Below are 17,264 nucleotides of genomic sequence, written 5' to 3' on the forward strand. Positions count from 1 at the left end.
CTCTCTCTCTCTCTCTCTCTCACACACACACACACACACACACACACACACACACACACACATCTTCAGTGCCAAAGGGAGAGCAGTGAATGATTCCATTTTATATCCTAGACAAAGCTGATGTTTTCCTTTTATTCTCCCACCCATGTCTTCTGTGGAGGTGATCCTTTGAGAAATAACCTTTAAAAGAGTGACCTGATTAAAGTGTTTTTGGTCCCAACACTCGACAGCTTACCAAGGCAGGTGGTTCACTTCAGTCAGAGTGCTTTTCTTGGTTCATACATAGCTACTGCCTGCTGTTCAGTATGAAGGAGGCGTTGGGAGGTCAGCCTGGTGCCTCTGTTGAGAAACACTATAGAGTAAGTTATCCTGGCCCTCACCCTACTGCCCTTTGTAGTATTCACTCTTAGCTTTGTTGTTTGTTTGTCTTTTTGCTTTTTGTGATCTTTTTTTTTCTTGCCAGCAATATTGCCTTATGCTGTTCTTAGTCTGAGAATGTCTCTACAGTTATGAAATAAATGCCTTTTTATTTTCCAGGAATTTCTAACAGTTTCTGATCTGTTTTGGGGACAGTTTGTTGGTTTCCAGTGCCATTTGCAGTTTGTTCTTATAAAAATATACACTTTCACCTGACCAGGCAGTGGTGCAGTAGATAGAATGTTGGACTGGGATGTGGAGGACCCAGGTTTGAAACCCCGAGGTCGTCAGCTTGAGTGCAGGGTCGCTGTCCTGAGAATGGGATTATAGACATAGCCCCATGGTTGCTGGCTTGAGTCCAAAAGTCGCTGGCTTGAACCCAAGGTTGCTGGCTTGAACCCAAGGTTGCTGGCTTGAGCAAGGGGTCACTTACTCTGCTGCAGTCCCCCCCCCCCGTCCCGGTCAAGGCACATATGAGAAAGCAATCAATAAACAACTAAGGAGACTAAGGAGCCACAACAAAGAATTGATGCTTCTCATCTCTCTCCCTTCCTGTCTGTCTGTCCCTATCTGTCCCTCTCTCTGTCTCTCAGTCTCTGTCACACACAAAAAAATACACACTTTCTTAATTTTGAGTGATTGGGAGTGGTGCACCCTCAGTCCCCATTCATACCCAGGTTTTCTTGCAGTGCCTCCTTAGCATTGTTTCCACTCCAAAATAATGTGGTTTTTGTTATTAATATAATACATATACATTTGGGGAAATAAAATGCAGAGAAGCAAGATGAAAACTAAAAGTTTCTAAGGTTGCATGTAAAAGTTTATGATTTTTATTTTATTTTATTTTTTCTTTAATTAAATGAGAGGCAGGGAGGGAGAGACACAGACTCCTGCATGTACTCTGACCAGGATCCACCTAGAAAGCCCCCTACCTGGTGATGTTCTGACCATCTGGGACCGTTGCTCTGTTGCTCAGCAATCAAGCTATTTTAGCAATTGAGACGAGGCCTTGATGCCATCCTCAGTACCCGGAGCCAAATTGCCCCAACCAAGACATGGCTGCAGGAGGGAGGAGAGAGAGGGAGAGTGAGAGAGAGAGAGAGAGAAAGAGAGAGAGAGAGTAGGGAAAGGGGTGGAGCAGCAGATGGTTGATTCTCCTGCATGCCCTGAGCAGGAATCAAACCAGGAACTTCCACATGCCAGGCCAACCCTCTATTGCAGAGCCAATGGCCAGGGCCTGTGATTTTATTAATAGTCATTGTATTTAATTTTGCAAAAAAGTTGCTTTAATCAGGAAATAGAATGTTTTTATCTTATTTTGGGAATGCCATTGTTGCAAATGTTGCTAAAAATCTTAGAGGATATGCAAAAGACCTACAACACAGCAGCCCATCATTGTCAAAGTAGTCTCCAAATACCCTTCCTGCATAACAAAAACTAGAGCTTTTCCAGTGTTCTGTGACTGAGAATGAAATTTGATTCAGTCATACGTGTTTGTGAAATAATGTATTTCCAATTTCATAATTGAAAAATAACCTGACTATTCTTGCTATTTATTTATAAACCATTGAAAAATATAGTCAGGAAGTCTGAGATTAAAGTAGCATAGTTCTATCAATAAGCTGCATGGTTTAGACCTAAATTTAAAGATTTTTTTTTTTTTTTACAAAATAAGAAATCTGAGACTGGGAGGCTGATATTCTTCACAAGGATCTTTTCATTCTACTGCCCTTAGCATACAGGCTACTGTAATGCTTAAAGAATGTCTGGGCTTTACAGGCACCATGTCCATATCTAGAAGAAGCATTGGCCAACTGATCGCATCAACAAAAAGACATTAGCCTTGCTGAATGGTTCACCGAGAGCGACTCTACTTTTATCTCATTGGATGTGACCATCACATGATAACACTTAGTCTTTATATATAGATCAGGCATGGCCAACATACGGCCTGCAGGCTGGATCCAGCCCGCGTAATGAGTTTATGTGGCCTGCGATTAAATTTTTAATATTCTCCGCTACTTTAAAATCTCAGCTACTCAGCAGCGGAAGCATCTTTGATTATTGGAAATCGAGATATTTAAGAAGATAGTGAAAGGTGGCAAAGAATTCTGCGTGGTTATCTAGCGTTAACTTCTAATAATTGGTCGAATAGATTCACGATACTTCTTTATATTTTAAAAAATTCCATTATAAAGATATTCAACTTTTGTACTCGTCTGTACTCGGTATGAACTGTTTGACGTTTAGCGGCGGCAATGTGAAACCCACATTCTTTTAGGCGGAGTTTGTCAGTGCACACCCAAGGTCAAACAATTCGTTATTTTTGTGGTCAAGTGTGCTGAATCTAGTGGCATTGTAGCATAGACAATAGCTGCAGTTGATAACTGAAAACGTGTCCAGGCTATTTGTTAAAACAAAATAATTGTTTTATTTGCCAGATAAACCCTCAAGCTCATTCTATTAATTAAATATTGTTTTGATTGATTGTGATACAGTTTGGATATTTATACAGTATGTAATTATATTGTTATTAAAATATATTTTCATTAAAATAATATTGTATATTAAATTTTTTTTCACTTACATTTATTCATAAACAAATTACAAAATAAAATTTTGTTTACTTAAACGAATCATTTTTGTATTTAACATTTTTTAATTTTAATATTTCGTCCAGCCTGTGAAAAATGTTTTCGTTCTAATCTGGCCCAGGGGCAAAAACTGTTGGCCATGTGTGGGTTAGACACACAGCATCTTGGAATGAAATCATGATATTTATAAGTTAAAGACAAAAAGAAGAGTGGATTTGGGCAGGCATTTAGCAGTGTCTGCTTTTCAGACCAATTTCTCTTATAGTGTGTGATATTTATGAGGATCAATATAATTATGAATGGCATTAACATTGCACATGTAGTCACTAACCTTCTGTGTTTCCACATGGTTGTAAATTTCTACAGGTTCTAGTATAATGTATAATTGAATCACACTGGGAAATATATGCTTGGATAAAAATTACTTTCATTTCTCTCATTAGCCAGGTGATACCTGTGACAATCATACTACTCAGGAAGAAAAAGAGCTGCCTGTATTTACCAAAACAAGTGGTCCCTCGGTAAGTTATAGCAGGACAACTTGGGGTAGGATTGACAGACAAGCTTTTTCAAGACAATCACACAAAACTTCACCACAATGCAACATAATGAAGGTAGCTGGACAATCAAAGATTTGTATCTGCCTTTAACTGATTTATAGGAAGATACTCAGCAGTAAAGAAACCCAAGTTAAAGCTACAAATAACTATGCTCTATAAAACAGATACCCAGAAAAGCAATAATTGTAGGCATTTCTATTCGAAAGGTCTAGTTCCTTTACATTTTTTTCTTTCATTTAAAAAAATTCTCATAGAACTGTTATTTCTATTGAGTCACAGGTCCACCTGTTGGAGCAGCAGCAGGTGTCCTTAGGTTTCCAATTGTTTCTCCAGTGTGGGGTGAACTTCAGGCACCTGCTGTAGAAGTACATCCCAGCCCAGTCCCCCTCTCCCTTCCCCATCCTCCCCTGTTGGTGCAGAGCCACCTCTACTCCCCACTTACCCAAAGGAGGGCACAGGCAAGCCCCACAGAATGAGCAAGCTTCTATCAACCTGCAAATAGGAACAGTTACTTTATTTATGGTTTATCCCAGATCCTTCTTTTTACATTTGGTTCTGCTTGCATTCCTACTGTGAGCTATCTGTTCTCTCCCTTGGTGGAGCTTATGTAATCTATATTCTCTTTTATTTTTAAATCCTCATCATCCCTCTTCTAACTTCCTTCTGTATAGAATAAAGCAAAATGGTGAATCCCAATAGGTCTATCCTCCCTGCTGAGATGTTGGGGAGAGACTTACTTTGAAAGGGCAAGCATATACTGAACCCCAGTGTGATTAGTCACCCCTTCTGTCATTTTCCCCTTAGAATTAGGAAAAGAATAGATAATAGCTCTCTTTTTCAAAATTTTCTCCATTTACTTTTGTTTTTGGTGCTGTTCTGATGGCAAGGGAGGTAGATTTGGATAAGAGTTCGCATTATTCCTGGAACATCTCTCACTGGCCATTACTCATATAGGTGCTGCTAGGATTCTGTTTTCCTATTGTTGTTATGTTTGTTGACCCTACAATGTTTTAGAAGAATTCTTGGTCATTTGATATAACTTCAATTTTATCACAGAATATAACCCCAGTCATTTTTATAAAACTCCTTTTTTGATATTAAAAGTTATTCACAGTCTGTTTCATGCTGGTATTTGCAACCTTGAATTCTCTTTACTTAACCACACACATAATGTAAGAAAAAAAAAATCAACTTCCTCTTTCAAGAACATACCCTGAGTTTTCCAGTGGTAAAAGCTTGTTCATCATTTAAGATTTGCAAAAGATTTAAGCAAACAGTTTATCAAAGAAGATACATAGATAAGAAATAAGCTCATGAAAAGGTGCTCAGTATTATTAGTGATTATGGAAATAAAGGAACAATGGATATATCTGTTCATACCTTGTAAAATGGCTCAAATTAAAAAGATTGACTATACCAACTGGTTAAGGATTCAGAGCAACTGGAACTCTCAGTTATTGCTGGTGGGAATGTAAAGTGGTCCATCCATGTTGGAAAAAAATTTGTTAGCTTTTCAAAATGTTAAGCATATACCTCCCACAGACCCAGCCATTCTAGTCATAGTCAGTTATACACAATAAGCCTGTTAAAAGAAGTCTATATAATGTTTTATGATTTTATTAATACCCAACATGTTTACTTTGCAGTAAGTACCTACAATATAGGACTAGTGTATTCACGTATTTATTTGGTTGACCCTTGACTCTGAATCACCAGTGCCACTAAATCTTGGCATTTACAAGACTTGCGATCTAATCTACAGTCATTACAAACTTACTTTACAAATCACTACTTGTATAGATAAGACATCTCCTGTGTGTGCAGTTGACATAAATGAATTATTCAATGGAGGTGTTAGTTTATTTAAAAGGCTGTCCATCTAGTTTATTTCTAATGCCTTAAGAAAAATCAAATAGATACACTTGCTATTAATTCACAGTTCACTGCAAAATATAGTAACACCATCTGTTAACAGTTATATCGGTGTGTTCTTTTTAGAAAAGGAAATCTAATACCTTGATTTAAACTAGTAGGAGTATAGTATACCAAGGATGGTGCAACTGCAATTCAGTGTAATGCCAACTTTAGCATGAACTTCTAACATTTTCATGCTGTCTTGTAAGTATAACTTACAAGATGGTCAGCAGAATATGTATGCCCTGTTGATGTTCATGTTAGGATCATGTGCTAACTGAATGTCCGTTACTGATAAAACACCCTAGTTCTCTGGACAGTCTCTTGTTTTTCAAGAGTGACTGTTGGACACTCAGTACATTATTTTTCTTTATTATTTTAGTTGCCTGGATCTCATGCCTTTATAAATAGACTTAAGTTACTTTTCATTACCCTAGCTTTAATTTTTTTAAATTTTGAATTTATTTTGAATTTATTGGTGGAGTTCAGAATTTTTACAAGTATCTACCTTTTATTTCATTTATCCTAGTCACAGCTCAGGGAATCCTTTCTATCTAAGGACTGTTTTTCTTTCTTCAGTTTTTGGACATTGTCTTCTGTTATGTCTTTAATTATTTTTCCCCATTTTCTGTGCCTCACCCCTCTAGAACACATATTAAATGGTTGTTGCTTTGCTTGAATTGTATTTCAATATCACCTAAATTTATTATTATGTTAATTGATTTCCTTTGTGTTCTAGATTTCTCCATCTTTATGTTTGAAATTAATAACTTTCTCTTGGTCAATGTTGCATATTTTTTATCTTGTCTCAGACTTTCTGTAAATTTTTGCAAACATTCTTATTCCCCAAGAACAAATTTTTCCCCTCTGATGTTCTCATTCGTATAGCCATAGGTTCTTGATTCATAGCAGCAATCCATAAATCACAGTGAAGATAAGAATTAAATTATTTTAAAGGAATCAGCCTGACCAGGCTGTGGCACAGTGGATAGAGTTTCACCCTGGGATGCTGAGGACCTAGGTTTGAAACCCCAAGGTCACTGGCTTGAGCGTGGGCTTACCAGCTTGAGCACGGGGTCACCAGCTTGAACATGGGATCATAGACATGACCCCATGGTCACTGGCCTGAAGCCCAAGGTCGCTGGCTTGAGCAAGTGGTCATTGGTTTGGCTGGGGCTCCCTGGTCAAGGCACGCATGAAAAAGCAATCAGTGAACAATTAATATGCCGTAACTACAAGTTGATGCTTCTTATCTCTCTCCCTTCCTGTCTGTCTATCCCTGTCTGTCCTTCTCTCTCTTTCTCTCTCTAAAATTATTTTAAAGAAATCAAATTATTCTGATGGTTTTTTTTTTTACTGAGGTATAATTTACAAACAATAAATGCATACATTTAAGTATATAATTCAATTAGTTTAACAAATGTTTGTACCCATGAGACCACCATCAGTTAAATATAAAATATTACCATGAACCCAGAAATTTCTCCCAGACCCTTTCCAGGGCATTGTCCTCCCACTCCTGTAAGGCACGCCCTGCTGTGATTTCTAACACCTTAAGTTTGATTCACCTTTCATATGAATAAAATTGTAAATAGGCCCTGGCCGGTTGGCTCAGCGGTAGAGCGTCGGCCTGGCGTGCCGGGGACCCGGGTTCGATTCCCGGCCAGGGCACATAGGAGAAGCGCCCATTTGCTTCTCTACCCCTCCCCCTCTCCTTCCTCTCTGTCTCTCTCTTCCCCTCCCGCAGCCGAGGCTCCATTGGAGCAAAGATGGCCCCGGGCGCTGGGGATGGCTCCTTGGCCTCTGCCCCAGGCGCTAGAGTGGCTCTGGTCGCAACAGAGCGATGCCCCGGAGGGGCAGAGCATCGCCCCCTGGTGGGCAGAGCCTCGCCCCTGGTGGGCGTGCCGAGTGGATCCCGGTTGGGCGCATGCGGGAGTCTGTCTGACTGTTTCTCCCCGTTTCCAGCTTCAGAAAAAAAATACAAAAAAAAAAAATTGTAAATATAAAATGCACTTTTGTATCTGGCTCCTTTCCTACATAATAACTTTTAGATTCCTCTATTTGTTGCTTATACCAGAAATTTGGTTCTTTTATTACTATTATTTTATTGCATAAATATACTACATTGGAATATCTGTTCATCTGTTGATGGACATTTAGATTGTGTCCAAGTTTAAGCTATTTTGAGAAGTGCTTCCATGAATATTCATGTAATATAAAGGGTTGTACATTCTCATTTCTCTCGGGTAAATATGCAGTGTAATTTAGATTATCGGCAAACAGATGCTCACAGCCCTGTCACTCACAGCTCTTAAATTCAACAGGGGCTATTTTAATAAATGAATTTTTAAAAAATAACTGAATTCTAATTTTTTTAAGAAAAAAAAATCTATAAAGCAGAAACAACAAATCCTAGTTTTTAGGGGGTTTTTTCCCCATTGATTCAAGAGGAAGAGAGGAAGTGAGAGAAGGGGGAAGGGAGAGAGAGAGAGAGAGAAGCATCAACTTGTTGATCTACTTAGTTGTATCATTTAGTTGTGCACTCACTGGTTGCTTTCATATGTGCCCTGACCAGGCTCGAACCCACAACCTCAGTTCTCTAGGACAACACTTTATCCACTGAGCCACCCGGCCAGGACATTACTAGTTTTTTATGTGTACCCTAAGCGGAGGATGTGATCTACTAAATTTTGGTCCTTATGGGTGAGCTAATAAAAGAAAAATAACAGAGTACCTTGTAAATATTTTTTTCTCAGTATTTCAATATCAACTAAGATATAAAAATTTAGTTTTTCCAAATATAAACATCTTGGGTGGAGAATGTCAGCTTTTGGAACGTGAGGCAGCATGTGACGCCAGCAGTGTGAAATGTCTGCTTGAGTGCGAATACCGCCTGGTCAGGGCGGTGTGTGGTCTCTCCTCGGGCAGCAGTAAGTATCCGCAGGTTTTAGGTTTGCCTCCAGTACAGGGAGAGCTTCTGACCGACACTGTGGAAGACAACAAAAACTGGTTGTTTTTTCCTGTTCGGCTCCCCATTCCTCCACCATAACCCATCTTCCAAGGATCCACCGAAGAAACCATCTGTGAAAGCATGGTGTGGAAAGGGCTCCACAAGACAGAAGACACCAGCACACGCTCGGGTGGAACTTCCGGGCTCCTGAAGTTCTCTGCAGAGTTACTGGCTTATGATTGATGAGTATAGGAGATGGCTGTGTGTTTCCTCTACCATAGCTCGATTTTTCTCAAAAGGTCCAAACAGTTGATTGTACGTTTTTGTGAGGGAATGGGCTATATACTTTAAGTGGCATGAAGGAGGCAGGTAGGTTAATAATCACTCAATACAAAAGCAACAAAAGGTATGAAGAACCGTAACTTCCTACTTCCAGTCAAAGTTGACATTATTTTTCATTCTCCCTTCCCTGTCTTTTGTGTGGCCTCTTAAGTCCCTCTGTCGTAGACCACCATACTCATCCTAAAACCAATGCACCCCAACACAGTTAGTTCATTTTATGTAGGCTGCATTTTGCGGGGGATTCCTCAGGTTATAATTTAAGTACTGGCTACATATTTAAAGGGAAGAGATATTCTTGACTCTTTTTTTTTGGAAATGTTTTTTAACTATTTGCCTGTAGCCTTTTCCTACCCTGTGTATAATCTATATTATTTTATTTTTCTCTTCCCTCACCACAAACTTCCTTTAAAAAATTTTAAATGTTCTTATTTAAATTCTGCTTTTAGGGAGAGGTTTTTATTGTATCCAACCAATTCTATTCTCTTTTTTATCTAGAATTTTGTATCAGTTGATCTGCTACAGAATTCTTTGCTGGTTTAAAGTACTGTTAAATATCTATTCCTTTAAAAATATATTTTCCACCATTTTTAGTGATTTGGGGTGGAAAGAGATGTAGTGGCTGTCAATTCACCATTCTGACTTAAATTTCTTTTACTAGTTCTTATACTTTTTTTGTTTCTTTAATATATATTTTTTAATTTTTTATTTATTCATTTTAGAGAGGAGAGAGAAAGGGAGAGAGAGAGACAGAGAGGGAGAGAGGAGAGAAAGACAGAGAGAAAAGGTGGGGAGGAGCTGGAAGCATCAACTCCCATATGTGCCTTGACCAGGCAAGCCCAGGGTTTAGAACCGGCGACCTCAGCATTTCCAGGTCGACGCTTTATCCACTGCGCCACCACAGGTCAGGCCTAATATATTTTTTCTTGGCCCTGGCCAGTTAACTAAGGTGGTTAGAGCAGTGTCCTGAAAGATCAAGGTTGGGGGTTCGATTCCTCGTCAGGGCACACATGGGAATCAACCAGTGAATGCATGACTGAGTGAAACAACAAGTGGATGCTTCTCTCTGTCCCCCTCCCTCTCTCCCTTTCTCTCCCTGTCTCTCTAAATTCAATAAATTAAAAAAAAATTATTCTTTATTTTATAAAGTAATACACAGTACTATAGAAAATTTAGAAAATACGGCCAAGCAAGATGAATGACAGCTTTTTAAAAGACAAAATAGTGTATGTTTTCATAAGTAAACATACTCAATTTTGTAATAGGTTTCTTTAGTAAAGGAAAGAATATTCACGTCTTAAATTACAGTAAAGCCATTGTAGACAGAAGCAAAAATTTCTAGTTCTAGCCTGACCTGTGGTGGGGCAGTGGATAAAGCGACGACCTGGAAATGCTGAGGTCACTGGTTTGAAACCCTGGGCTTGCCTGGTCAAGGCACATATGGGAGTTGATGCTTCCAGCTCCTGCCCCCCTTCTCTCTCTCTATCTCTCCTCTCTCTCTCTCTCTCTCTCTCTCTCTCTCCCTCTCTCTCTCTCTATCTCTCTTTCTCTGTCTCTCCCTCTCCTCTCTAAAATGAATAAATAAATTAATTAATTAAAAAAATTTCTAGTTCTAGCTTTATAAATGAAAAACAACTTGTTACTATTGCTACTGAATTATAATCTCTGAAAAGGGTAGCTTTAGGGTCTGTTAAAGAATAAGATTAGATGAGTCAGTTTGTGTTTGGCTGCATATAATAGAACATGAGGAGTTGTTTCACTCCTAAGAGATGTGGTCCAAGTCTGACAGAGCGGCTACATGGTGCCCCTCAGCATGGCCCAGCCCCGTCTGAGCTGTCCCTGGCACTCCTCCTTATTCCTACAAGATGCTTGACATTCTGAGCTTTCATCATGTGCAGTCGTGATGATGCATCAGCTGACCTTGTTCTTTTTGTTCTAGAAAGCCTTAGCTCTTCTGGAAGCACTCTTGGTAATTTTATTACCCTTATGCCTCATTAGCCACACTTGTCACATGATCACTCTTAGCTGCAAAAGGACCTGGAGGTCAAGTTGTTTAGAGAACAAACCAATGGAGTTTGCATGACCAGGCAGTGGAGCAGTGGATAGAGCATTGGACTGGGACATGGAGGACCCAGGTTTGAAACCTTGAGGTTGCTGGCTTGAGCACAGGCTCATCCCGCTTGAGTGGGGATCACCAGCTTGAGCACGGGGTCACTGGCTTGAGCATGGAGTCATAGCCATAACCCCATGGTCGCTGGCTTGAGCCCAAGGTTGCTGGCTTGAGCAAGGGGTTACTCGCTCTGCTGTAGCCCCCTGGTCAAGACACATATGAGAAAGTGAGCAATGATCAACTAAAGAGCCGCAACAAAGAAGTGATGCTTCTCATCTCTCTCCCTTTATGCCTGTCTGTCTCTATCTGTTCCTCTCTCTTGTCACACACAAAAAGAAAAAGAAAAATGGAGTTTGTGGCAGGCAACAGAGGCATTTGCCACAGAGGCCGGTGTTGGGGTATTTAGGTGGCTCCCAACAATGATCCCCGGGGGCTGGATGCAGATATCCAGGCCCAGGCAGTCATAACTTCACGCCTGCCACAGATATCTAAATATATACACATAGTAGAATACACAAATACCTTAGAAAGTATTTGCCTGAATAAGAATGATGCTTTCATCTCTCCGTTTAGCCAGATGATGCTTCTCTCAGCAGTGCCACCTTGTCAGATGGGGCCCAGGATGAAGAAGGGAAGTTTGCGCTTCCCGGGAGTAGCCCAGGGGTAAGTCATCGCATGCCAAGACAATTGCATGTCAGGGCAAATTGCAAGTGTAAGGCAAAAAGAAGCAGTTTCTTTAAAACAGATAAAAAAAACACTAAGATTGCAAGAGAACCACAGCTGGCAGTAGACCCCACAACTTTCTAATGATTAGGAAGAAGGAGACTCAAAGCTGAGGCCTGAAGAGATTTCAGTTTAGAAGAGGACTTCATAAATTAACACCACTGCAACCAGGCGCCAAAGGACGTTGTTTACAGCGTGAGGCATGAGGGATTTATTATATAACTTCGGTCCTTTTACCTGAGTTCACACACATGAACTGGCCTAATTTTGCCGTCTCAACCCAGAAGTCTCTTAACCTGCAGAATAAATTAAAACTCCTCATCCTGATATTTAAGTAATTCCTCTGTTGCCTACATTTCCAGCCTTAGGTCTCAGGACTCACTTCACACAAAGTCCGTCACTTGGTCTTAGGTGACAAACAGAACCCGTTTCACTTTTCTTTGTTAAAATTCACCGTTCCCCCTTGTCCCACCTTCACGGGGGATCGCCGCCTGGTGCTCCATGCAGGTGCTCTGGCAGGGCGGATAGAGCGGCCCAGAAGGGAGTGGGAGATCCTTTTAGATGCAGTTGCCAGTTCTCTGATGGCAAGTTGATGGACAGCAGCAGATAGCACTTCCGACAGGCAGATGGAGAGGGCACATCAGATGGCCCTGCAGGGCAATGCTTTCTCTGCTGCCCATTTTGAGGCATAGGATAGCTGACATTCACATGCATAACACGCTCCCAGTTTATCCCCATTGTTCAGGGAGATAATGAGATTAACCCCATGAAAATCAGCTTCTCTGTTGTGTTTTTAGATTTTTGGTTATGGAGTTGTTTTGTTGCACAGTGATCACATGTGACACATCAAATAATGTGAGTGACTTTTGTCAATAAGTAACATATCAATAACACTACAGTTGTTGGGATGGATAGGCTAAGAATGACCTACAATGTCTGAAAACCTGGCTATAAATTCAGCCCCTACTTACCCATTGAAGACCATGCATTGGAATGCAAATGGATATGTCGCCAATAAGGACCTTTCGTCCACCTTATTTATTAAAACAAAGTAAATCATTTACAAACTCTGGAAAGTACTGGACGTCAGTAGTTCCCTATAACAGAATTTAGCACAATTGTACTGCACCCCTGGGACTGGGGATTCCTGCTTTAGTTAGGTTCCAGCCTAGGACCTTTTATTTTCAGCCTCAGCTGGTGGTACCCATGTGCCCAAGACCTAAATATGAGCCTCAACTTCACCTACCCTCTCCCCCTCTAAGTGCCCATCACTGAGACCTGAGGATTTTATCAGGTGAGGTAGTTCTACAATATTTCAAGCCCCCTCTTGTCCTGTCACCACTTCCTTAGTACAGGAACTTAGCATCATTTCTCTGAATTGCTGAAATAGCCCCTGAAGTCATCTCCTGGACTTTAGCTTTTACCCCTCAAACTCATCTTTCTGACAGCTTCAAGTCTTGCTAAAAGCCCAGAGTCATTCCTCCCCACCTGCTAGTTAGTTTGAAAGCTCCTGACATGGTCTGGCCCCTCATCTGCCTCTCTGGCTGAATCTCCCACCCCCTGCATTTTGTATAAGCCCACAGCGAAGGACTGTGTATGGTTCCAGGCACACAGCAAGCAGAATTTGAAGCAGAATGCTTGCGCAATTGCATTACTAAAGAAGAGCTGTTTGGTTAGACCTTGTTTATGAGGCTTTCCCATGGCAGTTCTGTTCATGACCACAATTTTACTTCTGATAAAACCGATGCTAGCCATGTTTTTTCATTCTTTATTCTTTTGTGTTAACTCCTCCATATTGTTGCTTGATTCTCATTTATTTCACAAATCCTTACTGAGCACACACATATTGTCAGCAAATAGGATTCTTGAAAACTTGAGAGTGTAAGAGAAATAAATGATCTTTGGTGAGAATGAGAGAAAGAGCTTCCTGGAGAAAGTTAATTACTCAGATTTTGGTTTTGTTTTTATTTTGTTTCCTGAAAACTAATTGAATGCTGATAATGAAATAAATAAAATTTTTATAAAAAATATCTTTTAAAAAATATCTCATTGGTACCAGTCTCCAACACAACTGACTTTGCTTTTTTTACTCAGAATATCTTAGAAATGTTAATCAAATAGGTTATTTGCTAAAATAGCACACAGATGCCAATTTAATCCTTAATGCACCTGTATTTTTTAAATTTTTTAAAAATTTATTCATTTTAGAGAAGAGAGACAGAGAGTGAGATAGAGAGAGAGAGAGAGAGAGAGAGAGTGAGTGAAGGGGGGAGGAGCAGGAATCATCAACTCCCATATGTGCCTTGACTGAGCAAATCCAAGGGTTTTGAACCGACAACCCAACATCCCAGGTCAACGCTTGATCCACTGCGCCACCACAGGTCAGGCAATGTACCTGTATTGAAAATCATTTAGAACATCTTACCAAGAGATAAACACATTTGCCTTTCTTGCTTCTTGGTTATAGGTACCACAGGCACCCTTGTTTGGTGCCTATTGTATATAGATAGTAAGATTTCTAGTAATTCAGTGAAGTGGCAGTGAGGGCTTTAGCAATCCTGACCATGATGTCTGTAAAGGTAAATCTCTCCTGCCTAGATAAATTTCCAGGGACATTTTACTGTCATCTCCAAGACTCCTGATAATTTGCCATGTGTGGACTAGTATAAAGTAGGTAACCTAACTTTATCTTGACCAATACTTTTTTTCACTCTTTCATCTTGTCTACATGTTTGAATTGAACCTTTATGATATATAGAATCTCTATAAACATGAGGTCCATTTTAATTACTGTGACTCTATAGTTTCTTTTCTAAATCTGTTATAAGTTCACCCTCATTATTCTGCATCAAAGGTTTCTTTGCTCTTCTCTGAAATGTTTTCTTTCAGATGAACTTTTATTTCTTCTTTCCAAGTGAGAGAAGGGGAGATAGACAGAGATGTGCCCCAATCAGGATCTACCTGGCAACCCCCTATCTGGGGCCAATACTGTGCCCATCTGGGGCCATGCTCATAACTGAGCTATTTTTAGTGCCTTAGGCAAAGGCTACATGGAGCCATCCTCAGCACCCAGTGTTGATGTGCTCAAACCAATCTAGTGATGGCAGCAGGAGGGGAAGGGAGAGAGGGACAGAGGGAGAGAAGAAGGAAGGGAAGTGGTGAAGAAGCAGATGGTTGCTTCTTTATTGAGCAAGGTCCCAGATCAACTTTCAAAAAGACTATTAATACTCATTTAAAAAGAAATCTTTGCCTGACCTTTGGTGGTATACTGGATAAAACGTCAACCTGGAAGGCTGAGGCCAGTAGTTCAAACCCTGGGCTTGCCTGGTCAAGTCACATACAAGAAGCAACTACTACAAGTTGGTGCTTCCTGCTTGTCCCCCAACCCCCACTTTCTCTCTCTCCTCTCTCTAAAATCAATCAATAAAATATAACAATAATAATAATAAAATATAAGATATTTTTAGATTCCAGTGAGAATTTTATTGAATTTAAAGATTAATGTCAGGGAAAGAATTCACTTTCTAAAATACTGAGTTTTCTCATCAAGAAACAATGATTGTGTTTTTCCATTTATTTATATCAGCTATCCTTCAAAAATAACTTCATCATTTTTTTTCTTAAATTTTTTTTCATATACATCTTTTCCCTGGTTAATGACTAAGAACCTAATAGTGTTCCTTCATAATTTAAATGGTAGGGTTTTATGATATATTTTAGTTTGTTTTTGCAGATATATATAAAACGTAATTATTTGGGTGTTTTACAAAAGTATCTATTATAGCTTCCTTTCTAAAAAAATTTTTTACTTCTAAGAATTTTTTATTTAAATTTGTAATTTCTGCCAATGTTATCTAAAATACTGAAAGTTTTATTTGCTAAATTTATCTTAATTCTTTTTCTTTCTTATTGACCAAACATAATCACTTGTAACATTGAGTAATAATTATGGAGATATGTAGATAAGTTTTTAATTTTCTCATAAATTCTCTAAGTAAGTGTCATCATTAGGTAGAATATTTAATCTAGATTTCTGAATCTTGTACTTGCTTTTTTCAGGAATGGAGGTTGAATTATATCAAATGATTGTTCATTATCTATTAAAGTGAATATATTATTTTTCTTATTTAAGCAATACTTTAGGAAATTGCAGTGATATATTTTTCTAATGTTGAACTATAATTTCATTGCTTAGATAAACCCTCTTTGTTGTATTATATTATTCTTTCAATATACCACAGAATATGATTTGCTACTATCTTACCATTTTTAACCACTAGCCTAATAAGTGGAATTAGTGTATCTGTGTAATTTTGTTTTGCTGGAACCAGACCTATACTAATCTTGATACAAATAGGTTGAGAACTCTAACTTTTTTCAGTATTCTAGAGCAAGTTATTAAACTTTAGTCTAAATAGTCTATAAAATATTATACTTGTAAATAAATCTGTATTATAGTTTGCTTATGAAACATCCAAGACCTGGCATTATTGTGGGCATATGCTTTGGTTAGTTTTTCAATAGATATGGTTCAGAGGGTTTAATTTCTTCAACTCCAACTTGTTTGAATTTTGGTAATATATATTTGTTCTAGCAAAGCATACATTTCATTTAGAATTTCAGTATATGTTGTGTTATATATCTATCTATCTATATACAAATATATATACACACTTATTTAGATTTTTAATTTTTAAGTTTTCTGTGCAGATAGCTATTGCTTCTTTTTTGTTCCTAAAATTTATGGGTTTTTTAAATTTCAATCAGAACTTAAATAGTTGCCTATATCAATAATTTTTTAAGAATTCACTTCCTTTAATTAAATAAGCCTCCTTTTTCTATTATATTAATTTATTTAATCCTTATTAATTTTTTCATCCATTCTTGGGTCTACTTGGATAATTTTTTTCTAGTCTTTTGAATTATAAACATATTTATTTGTAATCATTCTAATTTTTATTAGAGTTAATTTCTGAGTACTTTGACTATATTCATGGATTTTCAGAATTTAATGTTCTCATTGTCTTTAACATTTAGTCTATAATTTCAGAAGTGATTTAATTTTTGATCCAAGATGTCAACAGAATTTCTTTATAAATTCACATTTGGATAGATTTTTATTATTGTTATTATATTTTTTATTTCAAATTTGATTACATTTTTTGTCAGTGAATGTGGCCTATTTAAGTTCATCTCTGAGGAATTTGGCACAGTGGTTGCAAGATGTGGATTAATCAATTCTGAGCTTATTATCTATATCGACTCAAACACAGGCAGCTTTGGTACATAGAATATAAGACATAATGATAGGACACGGACTCAAACATGAGACTAAAACCAAGCAGGCAATTGGGAAGGTCAGAAACATCTCTTGAATTGGTAAATTTCCCCTTTGAGTAATGAACATGAAAAATGTTTGGTATGGTGTTTCTTTAATGTGAAGGAAATATCAGATAATCAAAGACTAGCTTTAAGAGAACTTCAGCAGGTAGTGCAAACCTTCTGTAATTTGGAACTTAAAATAATGACCCCTCATAAGGTACTCTCCAATCCTCGTGCAGTAAGAGTTGGCAGCAGAACAAGCTTCAGTGGCTGGAAAATGTTGTCTTTCTTTACCATTTGAAGCCCTAATGTGGTTGGACACATAAGGAAATGGT

The 17,264-nt window shown here is 38.5% G+C and overlaps 1 protein-coding gene across 7 annotated transcripts in view; it reads left to right on the top strand.

Annotated features, from left to right (window-relative positions):
* The window catches only part of ARHGAP28 (Rho GTPase activating protein 28), a 240,942-nt gene that overhangs the window by 165,654 nt on the left and 58,024 nt on the right, over positions 1–17,264 (top strand). For 6 of the 7 annotated variants that reach the window (XM_066352930.1, XM_066352932.1, XM_066352936.1 and 3 more), the window contains 2 exons: positions 3,455–3,532; positions 11,458–11,547. In XM_066352930.1, coding sequence (XP_066209027.1) covers positions 3,455–3,532; positions 11,458–11,547 — 168 coding nt within the window. The remainder of the gene's footprint in view (positions 1–3,454; positions 3,533–11,457; positions 11,548–17,264) is intronic. The other variant, XM_066352933.1, reaches the window with a different exon arrangement.

This window comes from Saccopteryx leptura, chromosome 11, assembly GCF_036850995.1.
Source record: "Saccopteryx leptura isolate mSacLep1 chromosome 11, mSacLep1_pri_phased_curated, whole genome shotgun sequence".
In the NCBI taxonomy this organism is placed as follows: domain Eukaryota; kingdom Metazoa; phylum Chordata; class Mammalia; order Chiroptera; family Emballonuridae; genus Saccopteryx; species Saccopteryx leptura.